Source organism: Berghia stephanieae, chromosome 8 (genome assembly GCF_034508935.2).
Source record: "Berghia stephanieae isolate SIO BIC M18660-M18661 chromosome 8, UCSD_Bste_1.3, whole genome shotgun sequence".
Classification (NCBI taxonomy): Eukaryota; Metazoa; Mollusca; class Gastropoda; order Nudibranchia; family Aeolidiidae; genus Berghia; species Berghia stephanieae.
Genome location: NC_088367.1, coordinates 38,766,889 through 38,777,429, shown reverse-complemented (window position 1 = coordinate 38,777,429; position 10,541 = coordinate 38,766,889). Strand labels below are relative to the sequence as shown.

Below are 10,541 nucleotides of genomic sequence, written 5' to 3'. Positions count from 1 at the left end.
CCAAGAATTATCAAAACTACAACAACCACGTCTCCCGATTCATCTTTCACTATACCTTCTGTGTCTAGTACTGCAATTGCTAAAACTTCCCAGTCAACCTCTGGTAATACCACTGATAAAACTTCGCCATCGGCTTCTAGTAAACTTGCTTAAACTTCCCAATCAACCTCTCTGGTTAAATACTCTCCATCATCAACCACTAGTATTAATGCAGCTAAACGTTCATTATCGACGTCTGGTTTCATAAGAGCTACAACTAAAACTCCCCAGTAAACGTCTGGCATTACAACAGCTAAGATTTTTATCAACTTCAGGTTTTCAAAAGGCTAACACTTCACGATGATTTCATCAAGGTTAAACTTTACCAATTAATTTTGGTGTTACCATCAATAAAACTTACCCTTCAACCCCTGGTATCAAACTTCTTTACTTCATTTCAAATCACAGCAAAACTTTATCATTTCTGTTTCCATCATCAAATTCTGGGCCTGATTTAGTTATTTACTAGTCTAGTAAATGACTAGCTAATCTTAAGCGTAAGCGAAGCAAATGACTAAAATATCGGATTTCATGAACGCTTTCTAGACTCGGACTTGCTAGTCTCTTGCCTAGAAGTGGGAGTTGTAAGGACGGTGACTAATTTGGCTATTTTGTGAGGGTCACATCAGGCTCTCTAGTACACAACGGCAGGTAAGATACCCGCCTTTATACTTTCAACGCAAAAGATTTCCAAAGAGGAATCAGCAACACATCCGATATAGACACCATTTCGTTCCTTTTCACAACTTACTTTTGCCGTGATGAATCAAATCACGGTCGACTGATCAGATAACAATGATGTCCATGGTCTATATTTAGGACAAAGAAAATGAAAGCTTCAAACATTTTTTTTTAAACAAAAAAAAAAAAAACAAACAAACAAACAAAAGAGAAAGTGTGTTCTCAGGAATCACATTATTTCTGTCATTTACGATGACAGCAGGATAACTTTTGTCTCCACTACACTTTCTAATCATTTTTCTTTTCTTTTTTTTTTTTTTTTTTTTTTTTGGGGGGGGGGGGGGGGATTCTTTGACGCAAATCCTTCGATTTTTAGTCTCCCTTCACTCGCAACTCACGTGCCTATTAGATTCAGTCTTTAGTTTTAGCTCCCAAAAAATGCATACTTTCGACTATATTTACTGATCTTATAGTTTTTTAAAGCCAGTGTCAATAGCGGCTGGACACTTTTGCCTCTGTCATTCGTAACCGACGTATTTTCCTTCTGAATCGAAACTCTCTCATCTAAAAAGAGCCTCTATCTTGTTGACGTTATGACGTATCCCAGTAACTAGTCTCAGTCCAAGCTTGTGAAGTCCTGTCTCAGCAAACGACTAAAACTTGGCCAAACTTAGTCCGAAGGTGCCGTGATTTTAGTCTGGGACTGGCTTAGTCAACTCATATAAAATCCGATTTTTTTCATGAAAACGGCTCATGAACGCGAACTTTTTGACTTCATATAATTTCAATTATTTTCCAATTTTGTCTTTAACGGGTACTTGAGGTTTATTTCCATTTTTACCAGCCAGCTCTTTAACCCTATTTTCATACTAAAATAGAGGGTCCTATTTCCTGATTTAGGGGTCATTATTAGAAAGTCATATTTCCTGATTAGGGGGTTATGTTTTTGTTGTTTTTAATGGTTTTAGTTTTACGGCGCTTGCAACACATTTAGGTTATATCAGCGCCAGTAAATAGGAAGATAATGTGATAGTAAAAAGTTCTAGAACCACAATTAAAGCAGCCAAGTGAAAGTAAGACGAAGGGGAACTGGGAACAAATAGGGATATGTAGATTCCAAGAACATACCATCAATGTACTTAGTTTGAGATCACCTATAAGTCTCATGCGGACACAAGCACAAAATCCAACAAAGAGGAACACACTCAAATGCTTGCATTATACATTTAAAATAACAAATAGAATAATACTTAACAGAGAGATGATTTACAAGGGAAAAAATATAAACTCCTAAAACAATAACTATGCATTTGATTGTTTCCCTCCCAGCTAGGACTCCGGCCAGGGCCATGACAAAACCAAGTAATCTCATTCCAAGATAAAGACAGAAAGCATGTTGGAAAACAGATATAAGGGGATAGAAGAGACAGTATGTACCCCCCCCCCCCTGCCCATTATGGGAGGTCACGAACCCCACCCAGAATTAGGGGGTTATTTGGCTCCCATGACTTGCAAATAGTAAAATACTGGAGAGTCATATTTTCTTATTTGGGGGCCATTTGGCCCCCATGATTTTACTAGTTAAAATAATAAGTCTCTTTGTATGTTATTAGGGGTATCGATATATCCGTTGGCATTAGAGTCCTTACTTCTTATACGGGACCATACGCTTGTGTCCAGGAGGTGTGTCTTTTGTGGCCTCAACTCCCTAACACTCCTTTTAGCGCCTTAAGTCTATGACGCGTAATTGTATCATGCTTTACTGAATGAACTGTTTAGTACTCTTAAGATAGGATGCTAGTCTGAAATAAAGTACTTTCCGCCACACACACCCTAAAGAGCTAGCCACCCAATTATTTTTTATTAACTCCATTTGCTTGAGATTGAGAGGCGAGTTGTACAAATTGAGGTATCGCAAATCACATCAAAACCAAAACTGAAAAAAAAATAAAAAAAAAATAACAAACAAAAAAACCCACTTTGATCTCTTTATTTGCTTCTTTTCTCGCCTTAAATTTACATCACTTCTCGATTTGAAACAAAAACAAACAAAACCATACAAACAAAAACAAAATATACGTCAACCTATTATCAATTTTGATCCAGTTTAAGTGGCGTGCGTAAAGAATTAATATTTAATGTCACTCTGGCGGAGAGGTAATGGCTTATTCTGGGTTGTTCGGCTCACTTGAACCTAATGACGGGGTTTCTCCTTTCCCTGACTACAAAGACTAGACTTGATATGAAGTGAGTAGAAAAGTGCCAGAAGACAATAGAGAATAAAAATTTTTTTCGCGGCGGTGGTGGGGTTTGAACCTGCGACCTTATTGGTACGACAACTCCGCCTGGCAGGTGAGAGCGTGGCTCTACCGTGTGAGCTATCCACGAACACAAAAATATTCGTTTCAAACCCAAAGTCATTTCTAGATCCCTCTCTCACCCACTTCTTGAGATCGCCGATTCGTTCACTACCATCGCGAAATAATTTTGACCAGCAGTTAAGCTTAATAGCCAATATTCTCATCACAAACATATAACATAGAAACGATTGAGACATTGAGTATGCTCCGGTGTATGGGGTGAATTTTTTAATTCAGAAAAGTGAGTGGAGCAGGCCCTTATGTTGGTAACAACAAGATATGAAGTGAGTAGAAAAGTTCCAGAAGACAATAGAGAATAAAAAATTTTTTCGCGGCGGTGGTGGGGTTTGAATCTGCGACCTTATTGGTACGACAACTCCGCCTGGCAGGTGAGAGCGTGGCTCTACCGTGTGAGCTATCCACGAACACAAAAATATTCGTTTCAAACCCAAAGTCATTTCTAGATCCCTCTCTCACCCACTTCTTGAGATCGCCGATTCGTTCACTACCATCGCGAAATAATTTTGACCAGCAGTTAAGCTTAATAGCCAATATTCTCATCACAAACATATAACATAGAAACGATTGAGACATTGAGTATGCTCCGGTGTATGGGGTGAATTTTTTAATTCAGAAAAGTGAGTGGAGCAGGCCCTTATGTTGGTAACAACAAGATATGAAGTGAGTAGAAAAGTGCCAGAAGACAATAGAGAATAAAAATTTTTTTCGCGGCGTTGGTGGGGTTTGAACCTGCGACCTTATTGGTACGACAACTCCGCCTGGCAGGTGAGAGCGTGGCTCTACCGTGTGAGCTATCCACGAACACAAAAATATTCGTTTCAAACCCAAAGTCATTTCTAGATCCCTCTCTCACCCACTTCTTGAGATCGCCGATTCGTTCACTACCATCGCGAAATAATTTTGACCAGCAGTTAAGCTTAATAGCCAATATTCTCATCACAAACATATTAAGCTTAACTGCTGGTCAAAATTACTTTTCTACTCACTTCATATCTTGTTGTTACCAACATAAGGGCCTGCTCCACTCACTTTTCTGAATTAAAAAATTCACCCCATACACCGGAGCATACTCAATGTCTCAATCGTTTCTATGTTATATGTTTGTGATGAGAATATTGGCTATTAAGCTTAACTGCTGGTCAAAATTATTTCGCGATGGTAGTGAACGAATCGGCGATCTCAAGAAGTGGGTGAGAGAGGGATCTAGAAATGACTTTGGGTTTGAAACGAATATTTTTGTGTTCGTGGATAGCTCACACGGTAGAGCCACGCTCTCACCTGCCAGGCGGAGTTGTCGTACCAATAAGGTCGCAGGTTCAAACCCCACCACCGCCGCGAAAAAAAATTTTATTCTCTATTGTCTTCTGGCACTTTTCTACTCACTTCATATCTTGTTGTTACCAACATAAGGGCCTGCTCCACTCACTTTTCTGAATTAAAAAATTCACCCCATACACCGGAGCATACTCAATGTCTCAATCGTTTCTATGTTATATGTTTGTGATGAGAATATTGGCTATTAAGCTTAACTGCTGGTCAAAATTATTTCGCGATGGTAGTGAACGAATCGGCGATCTCAAGAAGTGGGTGAGAGAGGGATCTAGAAATGACTTTGGGTTTGAAACGAATATTTTTGTGTTCGTGGATAGCTCACACGGTAGAGCCACGCTCTCACCTGCCAGGCGGAGTTGTCGTTCCAATAAGGTCGCAGGTTCAAACCCCACCACCGCCGCGAAAAAAATTTTTATTCTCTATTGTCTTCTGGCACTTTTCTACTCACTTCATATCTTGTTGTTACCAACATAAGGGCCTGCTCCACTCACTTTTCTGAATTAAAGACTAGACTTCTAGACTTCGAAGTCGAAGCTATCATCGATTGGACAGAAAAATTTTGGTATTATTAATTATTTATGTTACCCAGATACGCCTCGTTCAAAATCGTATACAGAACTTTGTGACATCCTATCGTTCCATTTCAATTCCATATTTTCTTCAACGCAAAAAGTTTGAATCACGCATACGAGAAGTTGGCGAGTTTTTGCAAGATTTTGTGATATCTTTGCAAAGCCTAAGTAAAAATGATAGATGTACACATTTTTGTTTATATTAAAAGCTGAGTGTAGAATTTTTTTTTTTAAGCAATAGAAAGCCCACATTGGCCACATTTTATTCAGCTCAAATGTAAATATATGAATCTAAAAATGAAAACGCGGGAAACATATAGGTTGATTTTGAGGTTTTTCATTTTTACAGATATAAGCAACCCTAAGGCACTTTTGGTAGGTACTTTAATATGTTGCATCAACCAAATTTTAATATGCATCCACGAACTAATATGTTGATAATTTATATGACAAATGCCGAAAAACTGACTATCAAAAGTTTTAGAGGGAGCATATAGACACCCATCAATAATATTTTTTTACCCACAAACAGATTTCGGTGAATTTTGTAGTATGATAACCAGCATAAAATGTGCAACCAAATATGTCAAAATTAGCTTGGTACCAATTTCTTCCCGGTAACCCTATTTTTTTAACTTAAATCATCTGGACTGATATTGCATCGCATAAATATATTTAGTGAATTTTTCCAACGATATACTAGGTAAGTCAAGGACGGATAATATCAACATCGTGGTAACGACTGAAAAATGTTGGTATAAGCGCCAGGTCAATATATCAATCCTTCCAAAAAAAAAAAGGAAAGGGAAACAAATGGAAAATCTCGCACAAGGTAAGTCAATCTACACGAGTTTGTAGTATTTAAAAGAGCCACGAAATTTAGACTTTAAAAATCAGTTATTGTGATCTGTTTCTGAGGGTCAGGATTCCTTTTATAGACCTTATTCTCAGTACTGGCCATGACGTCAATTAAGAAAGCGCCTTCGGAATGTTGTTGTGCAAAGGAGTGTAGGGGTTTGATAGCTGCTATATTGGCATGGCTGGAAACCGGTTCCAATGGTGCATTATCCTAATCTAGCTCCATATCAGGTGTCCTTATCACATCGACAATGTCACTCTGAACTCTGGGTTCTGATCAATGATGACGTTTTCCTCAGGTACTGTGTCAAGTGGCAGTGAGCTGCTCAAAGAGTGATATCTACATTTTCATTTGCTGTTGTATTTTATCTCATAACAGGATATGGTAAGCAAATTATAAATTATGTGTTTGTTTATTCTTAAAATTATTATTTTAAAATTTTCGGACGATTATGCAAATAATTTAGATCGCTTTATCGATATAACTGTCTTCATGTTGATATACGAGATATCTATTAACTAATGTTATACAGTAATAAAAAAAAACAGGACTTTGATGTCATGTCGATATAAAAGTGATGTCGATTTGAGTGTTGTTGATATGTCAACTCTACACTATCATGTTATTCATTTCCTCAAGGTTTTAAACAAAGGTAAAAAGTACATTGTTCTGGGAACCGGTGTGTATTAGCACACAACAATATAATATCAATGTTGAAATGAATATGCTGACAGCAAAAGACACAAAAAATAATCTTAACATCATCAATAAAAAGTACACTTAATCAAACTGGAAAAAACAAGTGAATTATGATAGAAATCAAAACAAACAAATCTGTTTAAAATCATATTTGAAGATTTCTTTTGGTGGTACTGGCCTTCTTCTTTGCCCTAGTTCTTCCAGCATCTTGGCTGTTTGACAACTCAAATTCACTCTGCATAAAGGGTAAAATATATAAATGAAGAAAAAATGTCTCTTTTTAAGATGTTTCTTGCTCATGCATGTTAATTTGACTAGCTGACTAATGCAAAAATAGCTATTCAAATTTGGCATTTATTTGTAAAAATTAGTCTCATAGTAGATATAGCAGATAATCAATGAGTGTCATTTATTACAATTTTCATCTCATGTGTTATATTAAAACCTGTGTCGATGTGAGTCTAAATGAGCATCAATACAAGTTTTTAATATAACGAGTGAATTAAAAACCGTTATAAAAGACATACATTTTTATCTGCTTATTCCATGCCACAAAGCGTTTTAAAGCTAGAAATTTTAGGTGAATAAAGTCAGTCATTTTCATGTTGTCACCATTGTTGACATTCATATTCGCTTTGAAAAAAAAACTTCCACAAAGGAATACAGTCCAACAATGATTAAATAAATAAGCCCATTTTAAACAATAAAATGTTTTTTTTTAATTATTTTAAAAGAAAAAATAGCAGAAAATATTACAATCATGAAAAACTAAAATCTAAACAAAAAAGGCTCAGCCAGGTTTCAAACAATCTACTCTGAAATGGCGAGTAGGTGTTTGTTTGTTTGTTTGTTTTCAGTTGTTTTACGGCGCTAGCAAAACAGTAAGGTCATATCAGCGCCAGTAAAAAGGAAGAAAATGGGATTGTAAAAAGTTCTAGAATTACAATTAAAGTACCCAAGAAAAGGTAAGACAAAAGGGAATTAGTTCAAATAGGAAAAGATGTAGATTCCAAGAGCAGACTATTAATGTATGTACTTAGTTTAAGATTACCTAAAGTCTCATCCAGACACAAGCACAGGCCCCCACTAAGAGGAATACACTCAAATGTTTACACATCATATAATATGTAAACAAAACAATACTGTGCATAACAGAAAGATGATTTACAATACAAAAAATATCATCTAAGTTGACAGCCGGCTGGCAGATGTTATGAGTATTTTACATAAACGCACCCACCATCACGTAGTCAAGGCTTCAGCATCTGTCAATCACATTTCATGTGCCAAGTCGACGGATATATATATATATATATACATTGATTCTAATTTCAACAATTTTTAGAGTAGACACATAGGTGTAGGCACCGGTGTAAGATAATCTGGACAAGTGTGTATGAAAGGTGCCAGACAAAGCAAGAAAGAAAAATACAAGAAAAAAAAAAACACCCAGAAGGTCTGAGGTTTGATCTCCAGTTGAGGTAGACTGATTTTTGGGATGGTTTTTTTCTTGTATTTTTCTTTCTTGCTTTGCCTGGCACCTTTCATACAAACGTGTCTAGAGGGATAAAATCTAATATTTTTTTAATTTTCAATGATTTCTATCAATTTATTTCTGATCATGCCAGAACTTACTGCCATGCTGAAAATAAAATTGCTTTGCTGTCAGCTTGATGGTGCCAGGCTTGTTGAAAAGTTTATTTTGCATGTATTGATTACAAGCTGCCTATCCACACACACAGAGATGAGATTACCATAATATTAACAGTCACTATTTGGAAGAGACTAAGTCCATTCGCATCAACGATCACTCACAATACCAGGAATACTCTACCAAAAGCTTCACTCATATTTTTGATATCCACTCATTACTTACTTAATTAATTCTCATTGACCCATTGGGTGCAGACAGCATCTACCAATGACTTTCATTTCTGTCGGTCGGCTGCATGGACACCAATGCTATTCTAGATTAGGCAAGTCTTTTTGAGCGCTTTATCCATGGATCTTCTACAGGTTTAATTGGGTCTGCCTCTTCGTCTTTTGCTAACAGCCCCGTCCGGCGGTGTGCAGTTCTTGGAAAAGCAGTTGTTTTCATTCTGGCAACTTGTCCTAGCCATCTCCATCTGCATCTCTTAATAATTGTAACTACGCTCACAGTATCTATCTTTTCTCTTAGAGTTTCATTTCTAATTTTCTTTGGCCAAATTAGTCCTAAAAAGATTCCAATTTATTTGATGAGTTGGTTGTTAATATTCACTGCCATACAAGAGGAATGAAAGGACATTACTCTTGAACAGTTTCAATTTTGTTTTGGTCTTTCGATTTTTTGTTTTGTATCTCCATACTTCCCTCAGCATTACAAAAGCTTGATTTGTCTTGCATATTTGTGTTTTATCCACTCATTTTTCCCTTGAAAACTGATACAGTCAACCTTGTCGCAGTTTTACTTTATCCAAGATGTCAATTATAAGCAAACTACATTATATACCTCCATGAAAAATATGAAAGAGGTTGGATTACTTACACTGTTTATGCGAGAGTAGGCTCTTTTCCTGCTTCTGCCTTCGTATGAGGAATCCATGTCAAATTTCTTGAAATAAGGATGATAGATAAACAGATCAGTAATATAATGCTCTTTGCTATAGATAATTACCAAATGGCATATTAATAAACTTTGCCCAAAAAAGTACACTAATAATAATAATAATAATAATAATAATAATAATAATAATAATAATAATAATAATAATAATAATAATAATAATAATAGATCTTTATTGTCCATAAATATGGCAATTTGTCATTTAGTTTCACTTGTTATAACGTTAAATGATAACTGTAACATTGAACAGATATTTCACTCCTACTTATTTTCTCTCTCTCTCTCTCTCTCTCTCTCTCTCTCTCTCTCTCTCTCTCTCTCTCTCTCTCTCTCTCTCTCTCTCTCTCTTTCTTTCACACGTGCGATATACACAACATAAACATATTCATTTCGTTTTCAATCAATTATTTGGGGAGAAGGTTGTATATTGAAGTTTTGTGATATTTATACAAATGAATATTTTAAAACCATGTGAGAGAAACATGGCAAAGAAATCAATATCCAAGAATTAATCAAAATGACATAATAATAATTTATTTTTTTTGCATTCAGTTTTCCGAAATCCTGAGAACTGTCTTTGTGCTAAGTAAAATTTTGAAAGCAAAAAAATAATATTTATTATAGCAAGAGTCAATTAATTCTAATAAAACCTTTTGTTTGAAGTAAAAACACGGTAATATAATCTTTTCTCTCTTTCCCTTTGACTTTTTGTTGGTATTAGTGTTTAACATTTAAAAAAGGTAGGAAAAAAAGGATAAATGATATAAATGTTATTAATTATAGTAAAATGGCAAACGAAAACTTACAGAAGATGGTTTATTTCCACCTTGATAATTTTGTCTCTGTATACTTATTTTGTTGGTCTTTTCAACTAAATTCTCAACACACTGAAAATTTAAAAAAATCAATGTACCAAATCGGTTGAAAAAAAACTGCAAAAAACAAACAAACAATATGAAGAATATGAACCTGACATATTTTACTTGGCAAGAGAGATCACAAGCTTTTTCCATTGGTATAATACTATCGGCTTGTGTCAACAACACATTTTGAAAGTATGACAGAGTTCGATTACTTAACACTGTCTAATCATTCAAAAACAAGTTTTTACCATATCAGCAAATTTTTCTGATTTTCTTTGTCAAAGAGCAAGCAAGGCTTATTGTCTGATTTACTCACCCAAATGTTTTATTTTTTTTACTGATTATTTCAACCAATTAGATATCAAACGAAGAACAAAGGAAGCATAGGAATAGTTTTCCCTCCTAACATATGTACATCTTACTCTGTTTGGAAAAGATTCTGCAGTTGTTTACATATATATAACCAACAAACGACCAAGAGCGAATGAAAACATCAAAACACAAATCTGC

General features: G+C 35.5%; 2 protein-coding genes across 2 annotated transcripts in view; one reads left to right on the top strand and one right to left on the bottom strand.

Annotated features, from left to right (window-relative positions):
• The window catches only part of LOC144978643 (macrophage mannose receptor 1-like), an 8,254-nt gene extending 7,847 nt beyond the window's left edge, over window positions 1-407 (top strand). Inside the window, exon 2 of the mRNA XM_078924956.1 lies at window positions 1-407. This exon is cut by the window's left edge and continues 926 nt beyond it. Coding sequence (XP_078781082.1) covers window positions 1-153 — 153 coding nt within the window. The 3' untranslated portion in view covers window positions 154-407.
• A 5,955-nt stretch (window positions 408-6,362) lies between these two features.
• LOC144978642 (uncharacterized) overlaps window positions 6,363-10,541 on the bottom strand; it is a 33,887-nt gene continuing 29,708 nt past the window's right edge. The window contains exons 18-20 of the mRNA XM_078924955.1: window positions 9,975-10,055; window positions 9,091-9,156; window positions 6,363-6,798 (exon numbers count right to left, since the gene is read on the bottom strand). Coding sequence (XP_078781081.1) covers window positions 6,709-6,798; window positions 9,091-9,156; window positions 9,975-10,055 — 237 coding nt within the window. The 3' untranslated portion in view covers window positions 6,363-6,708. The remainder of the gene's footprint in view (window positions 6,799-9,090; window positions 9,157-9,974; window positions 10,056-10,541) is intronic.